Source organism: Tachypleus tridentatus, unplaced genomic scaffold, assembly GCF_004210375.1.
Source record: "Tachypleus tridentatus isolate NWPU-2018 unplaced genomic scaffold, ASM421037v1 Hic_cluster_2, whole genome shotgun sequence".
In the NCBI taxonomy this organism is placed as follows: Eukaryota; Metazoa; Arthropoda; class Merostomata; order Xiphosura; family Limulidae; genus Tachypleus; species Tachypleus tridentatus.
In genome coordinates, this window is record NW_027467782.1 from 13316626 (window position 1) to 13331904 (window position 15279).

A 15279-nucleotide genomic window follows, 5' to 3' on the forward strand; every position below is an offset into this window, starting at 1 on the left:
ACTAGTTACATCCTATTTTGTAATTACTTCTGTTAGTTGCATCCAACTTTTTATCTTTTTCTGCTAGTTACATCTTAGCTTGTACCTCTTTTTTCTAGTTGCATCCTAGTTTGTAACTATTTCTGTTAGATACATCCTAGTTTGTAACTATTTCTGTCAGTTACATTCTATTTTGTTGTTTTTTTCTGACAGCCTTATCCTAGTGTGTACATGTTTGTATCAACCTCAACAAGATTCTAACTAAGTGTACATTTTTCAAACCAAATTGTAAGTTAATATGATATTTGTAGGTGGTTTTTCTATAATAGATTATGAATTGTTAAAGTTCAACGTTCAACACAATAAATTGCATGACAGATGGAGTAAAACTAGTGAGGTTGGTGTTTGAAACCAAAAGCAGTGTGTTATGATTTACTTTCATTTCTTTGACATCCACAGTACCAACATACGAGTATTATGTGATCTCATCCCTCTATGACCTTTGATCTTGTCTTGAATATGATAACGTTTATTGTCACGATAAAACAGACTACACTGATTTAAATGTGCTTTACTGTTTCGGTTGTTATTTATGTTTTCTCTTACAGTAGGTAAGTTATGTCTAGCAATGTGTTAACTGGTTCTTCTTTTTTTTGTATTTAGGAGTTGTGTACAGTTATCGAACAACATATCACATTGAGTTTTGACGTTAATGAGTTATTGGAGGTTCCTTTGTTTTCCACTTTTTACCAGCGCACTGTCACCCCTCTCTTCCCTAAATGGCAGTATGGGCTGATATGTGAACTCCATGTGACAACCATATTTTATCTTTTTTTTTTAAGGAACCGTTCTTCAAATGACATCGATTTAGCAGGTTTTGTTGTCTGGCTTAATAGTTTCACTTCAAATAAAAACAAAACAAGCAAACCACCTAAAAGGTACCAATTTGATAATTTAATCAGGAGAATTACAAATAGATATTACAAAAATTGACCTCAAGTCATAACAAAATTTTATACTCTTAATACATCAAGTGATTTATTACGACTTTCTCAATCTATTCAAGTATACACATAATAAAATTTTGAAGGATAGAGTTACCCTTGGAATTTTTTCATGCAGTCTTTCAAAATAACATTATTTAACATGATTAATTAGGCTTGAAGAAAATAAGATAATTCTACTTTATTTTCCAATTGAAATTTGAGATTTATATCTAGAAGTTAGACGTATATAATAAATAAATATATTGTGAGCTTAGAATCAAAATATTTTTAATTTTCGTTTGTTTTGAAATTCGCACAAAGCTACTCGAGAGCTATCTGTGCTAGCCGTCCCTAATTTAGTAGTGTAAGACTAGAGGGAAGGCAGCTAATCATCACCACCCACCGCCAACTCTTGGGCTACTCTTTTACCGACGAATAGTGGGATTGACCGTCACATTATAACGCCCCCACGGCTGGGAGGGCGAGCATGTTTAGCGCGACTCGGATGCGAACCCGCGACCCTCAGATTCCGAGCGCAAGCCTTATCGCGCTCGGCCATGCCAGGCCTTTCATTTTCGAGAAAGGAACTTCAGAAATCGATCTCAAATTGAAGTTACTTGCTCTATCAGAGAGTAAGACGTTTAGGGTCAGTAATATGATTATGTACTAAAAAAAGACCTACTGTTACAAATATGATCATATAATAAAGGTAGATCTAGTTTTAGGAATATGATCATGAGCTAAAGGAAAATCCAGTGTTAGCAATACGATCATGTACTACAGGAAGACCTAGTGCTAATAAATATGATCATGTACTAAAGTAAGATCTAGTGTTAGTAATATGATCATGAACTATGGATAGATCTACTCAATTATCATATTACTAACACTAGAGTAAGAACTAGTCAAGGTTCATATCACTAACACCAGTTCTTACTTTAGTACATGATCATATGACTAACACCATGTGTTTCTTTCGTATATGATCATATTTTTAACATTAGTAACATTATTATGTACTAAAGGAGAATATAGTGTTAGTAATATCATCATCTACTGAAAGAACCTAGGGTTAGTAATATTATCACGTACTGAACATCTAGAGTTAATAATATGATCACGCACTAAAGTAAGACCTGGTGTTAGTAATATGATCATGTACCACAGGAAGATCTAGTATTAGTAATATGTTCATGTTATAAAGGAAGACCATGTGTTAGTAAAACGATTATGTACTAAAGTAAAATCTAGAGTTCGAAAAATGATTATGCAGTAAAGTAAGATCTTGTGTCAGTAATATGATCACATACTAAAGTAAGATCTAGTGATAGTAACACGATTACGTACTAAGGTAAGATCAAGTGTTAGAAATGTGATCCTGAACTAAAGGAAGACCTAATGTTAGTACCGTGATCATGTACTAAAGGAAGATTTATGTTAGTAATATGATCTGTACTAATCGAAGATATAGTGCTAGGAATATTATGATGTATTAAAGGAAACCTAATCTAAGTAATATTCCTAGCACTATACCTAATCTAAGTAACCTAATCTAAGTAATATGATCATTTAACAAAGTAAGATCTAGTGTTAAAAATACGATCATGTACTGAAGATCTAGTTTTAGTAATATGATCATTAACTAAGGATAGATCTAGTGATAGTAATATGATCATGTAATAAAGGAACGCCTAGTGTTATTCATATAATCATGTACTAAACTAAGACCTAGTACTAGTAATGCGAGATTTTTGTCAGTAATATGATCATCTAGTAAAAAGTGTTCTTGTGTTAGTTTTGTGATCATGTACTAAAGGAAGATCTAGTGTTAGTAATATCAAAATGTACTAAAGGATGATCTCGTGTTGGTAATATGATCATGTAGTAAATGAAGACCTGGGGTTAGTAATATAATGATGTAGTAAAGGAAGACCTTGTGTTAGTAATATAATCATGTACTAAACAAAGAACTAGTGTTAGTTATATTACCATGTATCAAAGTTAGTAATATCATCATGAACTAAAGATCTAGTCTTAGTAATATAATAATGTACTAAAGAGAAACCAATGTGATCATTGTGATTACATTGATCAATTATGATCATGTAATAAAGGAACACCTAGTGTTATTCATATGATGATGTACAAAACTAAGACCTAGTATTAGTAATAAGATCATCTACCAACGCGAGATTTTTGTCAGTAATATGATCATCTAGTAAAGAGTGTTCTTGTGTTAGTTTTATGATCATGTACTAAAGTAAGATCTAGTGTTATTCAAATGATTATTTAGAAAAGTAAAACCTAGTGTTAGTAATATGATCATATACTAAAGGAAGATCTAATGTTTGTGATATGATCATGAATTAATATAAGATGCAGTGTTATTAATAAGATCACGTACTAATGAAAGGCCTACTGTTACCAAGATGATCACGTACTAAAGGAAGTTCTAATGTTAATAACACGATCATTTACTAAATGAAGATGTATTGTTAGTAATATGATCATGAACTAACGTAAGATCTAGGGTTAATAATATGACCATTTAGTGAGGACGACCTAGTGTTAGTAATATGATCACGTACTAGAGTATGATTTATTGTGATAAGTCACGTACCAAAGGAAGACCTAGTATTAGTGATATGATCATGTGTTAAAGGATGATCTAGTGTTAGTGATATGATCATGTAGTATAGGAAGACCTAGAGTTAAAATATGATAATGTACTAAAGGAATATCCAATGTTAATAATAAAATCTTGTACTAAAGATCTAGTGCTAGCAACATCATAACGTACAAAAGGAACATCTGGTGTTAGTAATATGATCATGTACAAAAGAAAGATCAAGTATTAGTAAAATGATCATGAAGTAAAGTAAGATCTAGTATTGGTAATATCATCATGAACTAAAGAAAGACCTTGTGTTAGTAATATCATCATGTAATAAAGGAAGACGTAATACGGTCATGTATTAAAGGAAGAACTAGAGTTAGTAATATCATCAAGTACTAAAGGAAGACCAGGTTTGAGTAATATGATAATGTACTAGAATAAAATCTAGTGTTACTAATTTGATCATGTACTAAAGGAAGACCTAGGGTTAATTAGGTGATCATGCACTAAAGTGAGATACATTGTTAGTAATATGATCATGACCTATATTAAGATACAGATATAGTGTGAGTAATATGATCATGAACTAAAGTAAGATCTAGTGTTAGTAGTGTGATCACGTATTGAAGATATATAGTTAGAAATATGATCATGTTCTAAAGAAAGAACTAGTGTTAGTAGTGTGATCACGTATTGAAGATATATAGTTAGAAATATGATCATGTTCTAAAGAAAGAACTAGTGTTACTAAAATGATCATGTACTAAAGAAATATCTTGTGTTAAAATATGATCAAGTTCTATAGATCTAGTCTTACTAATATAATCACGTACTAAAGGAAGATCTAGCGATCGTAACATGATCATGTACTAATGAAAAAACGTGTTAGTAATACGATCACGTACCAAAGGAGACCTTCTGTTAGTAATATGATCACGTACTCAAAGAAACCTTCTGTAAGTAATATGACCATCAAATAAAGGAAGATATGGTGGTAGTAATATGATCATTAACTAAAAAAGTCCTGATGTAGTAATATGATCATTAACTAAAGAAGTCCTGATGTAGTAATATGATCCTGTACTAAAAAAAAAATCTTGTTTCAGTTATATGATCATGAACTAAGGTAAGATCTGGTGTTAGTAAAATGATAATGTACTAAAGGAAGACCTAAGGTTAAAAATATGATCATGTTCTCAAAGAATATTAAATATTATGAATGTGATCATGTACTAGAGGAAGATCTAGAGTTAGTAAAATGATCATGTGGGAAATTAAGACCGAGTGTTTGTAATATGATAATGCACTAAAGGAAGATCTAGTGTTCGCAATATAGTCAGGTACTAAAGATCTATTGTTAATAATATGGTCACGTACTAAAGGAAGATTTAGCGTTGGAAATATGACCACGCACTAAAGGAATACCTTGTGTTAGTGATACGATCATGTAGTAAAGGTAGATGTGGTGTTAGTAATATAATCAAGTACTAAAGAAAGATCTGGTATTAGTAATGTGATGATGTACTAAAGAAAGACCAGGTGTGAGTAATATGATCATGTATTGAAGGATTCTCTAGTGTTAGTAATATGATGATGCACTAATGTAAGAACGAGTGTAGTAATACGATGGTGTACTAAAGGAAGCCAAGTGTTAAAATACGATTATGTACTAAAACAAGATCTAGATTTAGTAATATAATCATGTACTGAAAGAAGACCTGGTGTTAGTAATATTGTCATTTTCTAAAGGAAGATCTGGTGTTAGTAATATAATCATGAATTAACGGAAGACCTAGTGTTAAAAATATTATCATATACCAAACAAAGATCAAGTGTTAGTAATAAGATCACGTACTAAAGAAGGATCTAGTCACTAGATCAATTATACGTAGAAAATCCCAAGAAATACTTCACATTTAAATGTTAAAAAGTCTATGAATCTAGTGTTAGTAATATGATCACATAGACTTTTTTAACATTTAAATGTGAAGTATTTCTTAGATTGCCAACGTATAATTTCCAATGTTTGACAGTTGATTCGTTTGAGTTTTGGGAAGCTCGAAATCTTCACCAAGTGCCTTTGTTTATTTCTTGGAAGGTCGAAGTGTAGGAGTTATGCCAGCAATCAGCCGCTGAAATGAAAAAAAAAAACGAATTCAATAGTTGAGGTATAACTTCCTAATCTGAATATTAACCTCATTTATCATCATAAATATTATATCTGGAAATATTAACATAAATGATATTTATACGTAAAGAAACTGGTGTATTTCAGTAATATTTTATTTGCCAACTTTGAGACTGTCTCTATAGTCAATATAAGTGTTGAAAATCTACTACAATATGATCATATACTAAAGGAGGATCTAGTGTTAGTAATATGATTATGTACTGAAGGAAAACATGATAATAAGTTTCAGTATAAATAATTTATCAATAATATTTAAAATTTTACTTTTGATAAAGACGAAAAGCAACTCACGTCCTTAAGAGAACCTGGTGTTACCAGCATAAAATGAAAAGCATATAACGGAATCCATAACATTGAAGCCAGGGCTATCCCCCCAGCCTAAGACTTCTCCCCACCAAGGATAAACGTAAGTCTCTGCATACACCAAAGGCTTGTATCTCAAAACTGAAAACAGGAATATTCCCTAAAGGAAATATGTATTTAGAATTAGAAAAAAGACATTCTCTGGTTCTCTGAATGAAACTGAAATAAAATTGAACATCATTTGTGTGTATATATATATATATATATATTAGCTACTAAAGATAAGGTATTTATTTATATGTTTTTGATATTGTGAGAAACGTGACTGAGTTAACATAATGCCAGTTTTATCGAGTAAGTGAGAAAAATGATCTGTTATCACAATTAACATATAGTATTCTCACTTGCTGAATGTTCAAGGTTCATTTCGTTACTTACAGTGAACAAATGTACAAATCTAGGTCCTCCATTATCCCTAAATACTTTTATAACTCCACCATAGGTGAGGGTCAATACAGTTTACCGTAACTGAGATATGGCGTGGCTGTTTATGTCAATGTCAGTGGCCGAAATAAATAATACTATTATGCAATCTGTTGTGCTGAAATACAACTAGTTCTCAATATCAGAGGTGGCGATTGAGGCTCATGAAATATTTCGCCATCTATTGAATGACACCTCAAACAAAAAATCAATAAAAAATTCACACTTCTGGTTTAGTTTGTTTTGAGTTTCGTGCAAAGCTACATGAGGTGTATATGCGCTAGTCGTCCATAATTTAGCGGTGTAAGACTACAGGGAAGGCAGCCAGTCATCATCACCCTCCTCCAACTCGTGAGCTTCTCTTTTACAAACGAATAATGGAATTGACCGTTACATTATTACATCCCCACGACTGAAAGGACGAACATATTTGGTGTGACGGGAATTCGAACCCACGACCCTAAGATTACGAGTCGATTGTCTTAAGCACTTGACCGTATCGGTCCTACATTTTGTGTATTCAAGATTTAAACATTTATAAAAATAATTGTGGTATGTGTAGCCATCATTTCTTTATCACATAATTATAAATAAAAGTACTGTGTGCTCAACATGAACAGGACTTTCAGTATGTCAAGATCCTGATTAAATACTTATTGATAAATGTTTTAAATGTAATACAAAAATTGCGGTTGTTAAAACTAAATTTAATTTTCAATGAACGGTGCCATCTTTAACACATAAAACATTAATGTTTATATCAGAATTGTGCCTTTTCAACCCTGAAAGGTGCCACAAACAAACTTCGATATCAGAGTTGAATTCAACAATCATAGAAATCTATCCTTAAATTTTCATTATTCCAGTTGGATTTTCAGTCGAATTTCGTCCTCTTCTTCTTGGAAAGGAGTCTGTGGCATTTAGGTGAGGACGTTTCTGGGACCAAACCCGAACTCACCCTTAACATACCAATAATCGCGTGCTGATATAATCCACTAATTCCAATGTTATACTGTTATTGGTAATATAGGGGTATCAAACTTACCAAACAAATGGCTGGAGAGACAAAAACCCAGGTAGCGAGGAAGTACCAGTTAGGCCGATATCCTGTCATCTCTTCAATGTTGCTAGACAACCTTTTTACACCTGAAATAATTTATTGTTATTAATATTTTAACAAATTTATTGTTTTACTGGTTGTTACCTTCACGTAAAAAAACCACTTGACATAAAACTTGAATTAACTCAAATCTACAAATTAAAAGTGTATTTGTTAATTAATAGTTCAAAGTTTATAATGAAAACAACTGAAAATCCCACAAAAGATTAAAAACAAAAAAAGACCCTGGTGGTTAGGGCGCTCGACTCGTAAACTGAGGGTCGTGGATCTGAATCCCCGTCAAACGAAACATGCTCGCCCTTTAAGCCATGAATTAATAATAAGTGAATTAATTAATAAGTGATGATTAATCCCACCATTCGTTGGTAAAAGAGTATCCCAAGAGTTGACGGCGAGTGGTGACACCTAGCTGCCTTCTCTCTAATCTTATACTACTATATTAGTGATGCTAGCGCAGACAGTCCTTATGTAACCTTCGCAAATTTAAAAAACAAAACAAAAGGTAAGAAGATAATTTAAAGGATGAATAGCGAATCTGATCCTTTGTGGTGATAAAGTTAAAAAAAACACTAGAAAAAGTGAAGCGAAGAAAAAAGTAAGTTGTTAAAAACTATTGACTTTTGAGTACAATAATACAAGGATTAAATGTAACGAATAATTAACTATCATCTCTGAAGTGAAACTTGAGTAAGACACAATCTTCTACGGTTAACTTGAGAATAATATATCATCATCTTTAGGGAGAGCTTGCACATAGTACAACAGCACATTCTAGAGTTAATTTCAGAATAATATATCATCATCTTGGATATAGCACATCAGCACATTCTAGGGTTAACTTGAGAATAATACAACAACATATTTTAAGGGTAACTTGCATATAGTACAACAGCATGCTCTAGGGTTAACCTGCACATAATAAGATACCACCCTTCAAGATTAACTTGTTTATTGTACAACAGCTCCTCCTAGGATTAACATACGTAAAATACATCATCACATTCTACGGAACAGAATAACAACATATAAATAAACAGATATATAAGAAGTGGGAAGTGACGTAAGAAATAATGCAGGACATGAATTTGAAACTTACCATAAACCCATGTAATAGCTATAGTTTGAAAGAATACAATGAAGAGTAGAGTTATTCCACTCGCAGAATAACAATCCATCAGTTGAAATAGGTACATGCCCCCCTGAAAAGTAAAAAGATTATTTTAGTGACTAATACAATCAGTTTAAAGAAATCCAATCAGAATTATTTATTAACAGTTTCGTTTTTATTAAATATATTTTATTACAAGTTACAGTTTCCATATTCTAGATACAAGATAACACCATGGTAAAGCCACAGAAATAAACAGATATATCAGAAGTGGAACGTTACTGAATAAATATAATAGTAATGTGAGTTGTGCTTATGGGAAGTTTTATTTATTACGTCATTTTTACAGTGAATAAGATTTGTTTTAGACTACCCACCCAATATTAGACATCATGCACTACACACCCAACATAAGTCTTCATGCATTATACATTATCATGAGACATTATGCACTACACATCATCATGAGACATCATGCATTACACATCATCATTAGACATTATGCACTACACATCATCATTAGACATTACATACTAAACACTAAACATTTGACATCATGTGCTACACATCATCATTAGACGTCATGTACTACACATCATCATTAGACGTCATGTACCACAGACCAATCATTACATAACAAACAGAGATAGTTATAGATATCTTTCTACAGGAACTAATATCTCACTCTACAGCAGTACCTTACTGTTATCATCATTGACGCCATTAATTATGACGCCATTACTAAAGACATCTTGGATAAGATGACGGCTTGAGAACTTTTTTTTTTTTTGACGGACAAATGAAACATCTACCATAATGATATCTTCCTTTTACTCGTTTATTGATTTTTTTTAATATTATGGAACATACCTTAGTGACCATTGGTAGGCCTAACATGTATAAGATGATAACAATTACTACGGTAAAAACTTCTCTTCGCGGTCTCAAAAGAGATGGCCATTCGTCCACGATCCCTGTGATGAAAGTTTCTACGGTGCAGAACTGAAAAACAAAAACTGACCAATATCAGTACACATGTTGTCATAACATACAGATCAAAGTAACTTAATAACATAGTTAGACAGATCTATATAAATTGTATATGTACACTGCTAACCAAAATCTTAAGATCAATGAACAAAAAGAGAAAATATGCATCTTGCGTTGTTAGACTCAACCACATATTTGAGTGGAGCTTCGATAAAAGACAATAAGAAAAGGGAAAATAAAAATAAAAAACCTTTTTAGCATTTAATAGGAAAAATGTGAACACTATGAAATTAGCCTAAATACTAGTTGATCAAAAGTTTAAGACCGTACTGAAATGAAGCGTTAATCGGTAAACACGAAACGAAATTTAGTCATTTGTGTTCAAGCATTAGTATTGTCAACATCTTCCACTCGCATCTCCTGTGTAACATTGGGTACAAACATGCCAAAGGCAAAAAAGTTGACAGAGTTTGAACGTGGCAGCATTCTCGAACTGCAAAATTAAGGTATCTCTCAACATGCCATCGCTGGTGAGACTGGGCGTAGTAAAACTGCTGTTGCAAATTTCTTAAAAGATCCTGAGGAATATGGAACAAGAATTTCAAGTGGTCAGCCCAAAAATATTTCGCCGGCGTTGAGTAGGAGGATTCGACGGGTTGTCCGGCAAGACAACAGCCAATCGTCGAACCAGATTAAGGCCCTTACGGACACAAAATGCAGCTCAAGAACAATAAGACGGCATCTACGAGAGAAAGGCTTTAAAAATCGTAAACGTTTTCAAAGGTCACGCCTCCTTCCACACCACGAAACAGCTCAGTTAAACTTTGCTGAGAAGGGCTGCAGCCAACTGTGAGAAGGCAGTTACGCTTAATATTCAGATACAACCTTAAAAGCATCCTAAAAATTCTAAAAGTTGAAACTTCCAACCTCCACTCTTTTACTTAAAAATGATATTAAACAAAATTTAATCAAATTTAAAATTAAACTTTTAATAGAAAGATGTTTGAATTCAAAATTTAACAATTATTTTACAAATATTTAAATTTTCTATCATTTATATAAAAAACAATTTCTATTATTATTAATTTTAGCTGTTAACAAATCTGCTAAAAGAAGTATCTTACATTCTCATACAAATTATCAAAAGTAATCATATTTTTTATATTTTTACCTTTAACTTTGTCATTGTTAAGCACAAAGTTACACATTGAGATATCTGTTTCTTGCATTATAAGTCTGCAGAAAAACCGTTATGCCACTAGGAAGCCACTTTTACTTCTTTTTTTTTACTATTACAAGTATTTATTTCAATTGAAATTCTAATACAAATAATTTTATTTAAAAATCAGTAGTTTTGTTTTAAAAATCATTATATAATTCATAAGAATAAGGAGTTTTTCTTCAAAATATTTTCCTTTTTTTATTAGTAGATTTGCATTGTATAATTTTCTAAGATAGTTATTTTGACGTTAGTTTGTTGTTGTTTTCTTAATTTCGCACAAAGCTACTCGAGGGCTATTTGTGCTAGCCGTCCCCAATTTAGCAGTGTAAGGCTAGAGGGAAGGCAACTAGTAATCACTACCCACCGCCAACTGCTGGGCTACTCTTTTACCAACGAATAGTGCGATTGACCGTTACATTATAACGTCCCCACGGCTGGGAGGGCGAGTATGTTTAGCGCGACTCGCAGATTACGAGTCGCATGCCTTACGTGCTCGGCCATGCCGACGTTAGTAAATGAATGTTTGTTAATGGAATTTATTTCAATAGAATTGGGAAGATCTTTATTACTCTGAGATTTACCTAGATTAAAAGTTAAATGTAAAGGATTAGTTGTTTGTTCTACATACTTAAACCACATATATTATAAGTTAATAAATAAATTATATTATCATTTTACATTGTGGTATATCTTAAAATAAATGTTGAAAATCCACTGTGGCTGGACAAGTTAAACATTTTGGACTATCGATAATATATTTTTCATAAATTAAAGTAGAAAAATATAAATTACTGGTAAACAGTTAACTGGACTAAAAACCAGTGTACAAATGTGGAAAATGAATAAATAATAACATTATGTTGATAGAAAATAGTTATTTAATTGTACTCCCATTGTAATATATATATGTATATATATACATAGAAAACAATATTTTGAGAACACTAGATCCAAATAAGACTTATATTTATTGATCGAAAATAATAGATTCATCAGAAAAATAAAAAATTAAACCTACTCCCAGAATTCGGTTACAGGTGATTTTGCTTCGGTGGCTGTAATATTGAGATTCGTGATGTTGGTTCCCTCTTTCATACAGTATTTTGTGTTCCACCAATTACCACACGATTCCCAAGGCAGTGGTGACGTCATTGAGGAAAAGAAGTAGAAAATAGTCCAAGCTATTATCACCACGTGGTAGATATTATAAAGACAAATGATGGTCATTGAAGCAAAGCCAATTCCTAGTGAAAGTGTAGATTACATAATATAAGAACTGTTAACATATTTGAGTTGACATGTTTGTATAACTCACAAGTATGAGTTATATATATCCGGAAAAGGTGAAAAATACCAAGGCATTAGAAGTAAACAACAATAGCTACCTTTAAAGATAGGAACTAAATTCCAGACCCCGATACCACCAACGCTGAGGTACTGACCAATGGCCACTTCCAGGAAGAATAGAGGAGAAGCACACAAGACTAAACAGATGAGGTAGGGAAACAAAAATGCCCCTAAATAACAAACAACAACATATAATCCATCAGAACCATCGATTTAACATTTAGTAAGGTAAAGGTTTCATGTATATTATGTTGGATTAAACCACAAGACACATACCTTCACCATTTTCATAACACAAGTATGGAAATCACCATACGTTTCCAAGACCGACAGCGTAGTTTATAGAACTTAAAACAAAGTCCAGTTTTCCTTCCCATTCCCAACGTTCTGGTTCTTTCTCCTTATCTGGACTTGTTACCGACTGATTCATTTCATCGGGTATTGTGATCATTTCCACTCCATTTTCTACACTGACGATTTCTGATGTTTCATTTTCAGAAGATACTTTATTCATGGACATAACTTTAACATAAACAAATGCTGTAGAAAACAAAATACACTGTCAAGACATATATGTATATATATATAGTTGAAAAAGCATACAGTTATATACATGTACAGTTGAAGCGATGAAGAAATAAATACACCTCAGAAAACCAGTAAAATAAATTTGTTTAAATGTTCTGTTTCATTTAATCCATTAGACACAACTTCTATGTGCACCCACACCCTAAATTGTTTCATTTAAAACCATTTTCATGTGCACATATACACAATAATTTATCTAGGGAGACATTAATTCAGTACAATCAAATACATTATGTAACTGTGCGTTCCAAGAGATGTCACTTATGTATATTTACGTTTTATTCAAGTAGATCCATTTTTAAGTTTCGTATGTTAAAATTTTATATTTTAAACTGCCACAATTTCTTCTTTGTTTATATAGTTTTCTAAATTTCTTAAACAAACTTTTAAGCATAAAAATCTAGAAATGAAATTCAGAAAGATAATATTAAATCTGACAATATATTTAACAAAATAATTCCAACATTGCAAAGTCGTTGTTATCCTTATGTACATTTATTAAAGCCAGGATTGGTCAGAAAGTAGGATATTTCTTCGTTCTGCACTTTATTGGTTGATTTTCTGTTCACCCTTTGATTTAATAAAATTATGCTAGAGGCGCTTCCTACTGAATGGTTGGTTGTTGACTTGCTGCCTCAAGCAGTAAGTAAAAACCATGAACATTAGAGTAGAAAGGTGTTTTCTGTTGTTTGTTGTTCGGTTGCTGTGTGAAGTTCATGTCCCGTGCTTCAAACGTCCACTCTTTTCCTAAGTTAGTTAATACAGTAGTCCTAATATATCCTAAAGTGAGTTTTGCCCCGTAGAAATTTTTATTTCCTTGACGTCATGACAGATCTGTTAAAGAAAAGTTCGAATATCAAAAACCTGAAGGTCGTTTTGTCGGTCAGTTCTGTTTGTGTCTCAATAAAACGTACATCACAAATCTCACTCCAGTTTCCTTATTTATATAAACATCAGTCACTTAAAAACTTCTCAGTATTAAATAAAAAAATTAGTTACTTACGATGCGATGGTGGCTTCCTCATTTTAAAATAACAATATACAGTCGCCTAAGATGTAATTTTCACCTTCAACTGTTATAACAACAACAAAAAAAAACATTTACTTATGATTTGATAGTACCTTCCACATGTTAGAATATCAATAGGCAGTCGCTTAAGGTGTAATGTTGGCCTCCAGTTGTTTGGAGAACAAAAAACAGTAATCTGTGAAGTGATATTGGCTATGTGTGGAGATAAAATATTCATTCAGTGTTGTTGAGTTTATCAACAAGTGCGAATAATGAATGACGTGTAGTGATTTGTTTATAAAAAATGCGACGATTTGTCCTGATTCCTTTGAGTATTACAATTTGAACAATTGTTAGTCAAGTCTAGCGCTACGACACTTGCAAATGTGTTTACAGTTATGAAACTTGAAATAGTGGTTATAAAATAAATTGAGACACTTAAAGTAAGTACATGTACCTCTTTTACTGTGCTGTATGTTTTAGGTTAAGGTTAAAACATAGCCGCTTCCTTTCGATACTAAATGTGAATCGTATTTGATTAACAGAGATATATAAAATAAACACGTCTTTCGCTTCATAACAAAACCTGTCAGGTCATCTAATACATGGCCTCAAATGAAAATCTGGTGGACAAAAAGAATTGTGTGTCTTACTGTTAGACATACATTAATACTAAAATGTCATTCTTTGCCAGCTGATGTAATTGATACCATTTCCTCTAGCATAGTTAGTTTAAAAAAAAAAAACGACTCACTGAGCTATTTCCCAACTAAACAAAAAGCTGGTTCATTAAATTTATTCCTACATAATGTAGAGAATAAACTTCGAAAATGTTAAACGACAAGATATCTATAAAACAAAATTTGGCACAAGCAGGAAGGAAATGTTTGTTTATAGTTAACTTTGAAGGTACGTATCACGTTAGCGGTTTCTAGCGTTTTAAGTCCCCAGCCATACCTATGAAGCCATAACTAGGAAGCCAAACGAAAGGCCTGACACTTCTTAACGCAAATCAAATATCTGTATCGATATCTGTTTATCTCAAATAAAATTGCATAACGTTTCCACTTCCAACTTAAGTTGTATAATGACATTTAAGGTAAGAATTACAGAGAGACTTCACAGTAAGATGTAAATGGAAAGACTGGTTGTGAAGAGACAAACGAAATACAGCTTGATTTGTTTGTTTTGAAATTCGCGCAAAGCTATAAGAGGGCTATCTGCGCTAGCCGCACTAATTTAGCAGTGTAACACTAGAGGGAAAACAGTTAATCAGAACCACCCACCACCAACTCTTTAGGCTACTGTTTTACCAACAAATAGCGGGATTGACCGT

At 32.3% G+C, this 15279-nt stretch overlaps 1 protein-coding gene and 1 long non-coding RNA gene across 2 annotated transcripts; both read right to left on the bottom strand.

The window, feature by feature from the left end:
• Window positions 1–913: 913 nt before the first annotated feature.
• Window positions 914–5465, bottom strand: LOC143242728 (uncharacterized). Its single transcript, XR_013023178.1, has 2 exons — window positions 4534–5465; window positions 914–4497 (listed from the first exon to the last, which is right to left on the bottom strand). It is a non-coding gene; the product is annotated as an uncharacterized LOC143242728 (long non-coding RNA).
• Window positions 5466–5582: 117 nt separating this feature from the next.
• LOC143242840 (sodium- and chloride-dependent GABA transporter 2-like) lies at window positions 5583–12222 on the bottom strand. Its single transcript, XM_076486441.1, has 6 exons — window positions 12018–12222; window positions 9658–9789; window positions 8776–8878; window positions 7605–7705; window positions 6065–6236; window positions 5583–5714 (listed from the first exon to the last, which is right to left on the bottom strand). The coding sequence occupies exons 2-5, from the start codon at window positions 9682–9684 to the stop codon at window positions 6069–6071; spliced, it is 399 nt and encodes a 132-aa protein (XP_076342556.1). The 5' UTR covers window positions 9685–9789; window positions 12018–12222; the 3' UTR covers window positions 5583–5714; window positions 6065–6068.
• Window positions 12223–15279: the final 3057 nt, after the last annotated feature.

Excerpts from the sequence above, each read along its gene's own strand:
- LOC143242840 (XM_076486441.1), bottom strand. The coding sequence starts at position 9,684 with ATGTTAGGCCTACCAATGGTCACTAAG. Across the intron at positions 8,879-9,657 it reads GCCTACCAATGGTCACTAAG|GGGGGCATGTACCTATTTCA; the intron begins GTATGTTCCATA and ends TTTACTTTTCAG. Across the intron at positions 6,237-7,604 it reads TCTCTCCAGCCATTTGTTTG|GGAATATTCCTGTTTTCAGT; the intron begins GTAAGTTTGATA and ends TATTTCCTTTAG.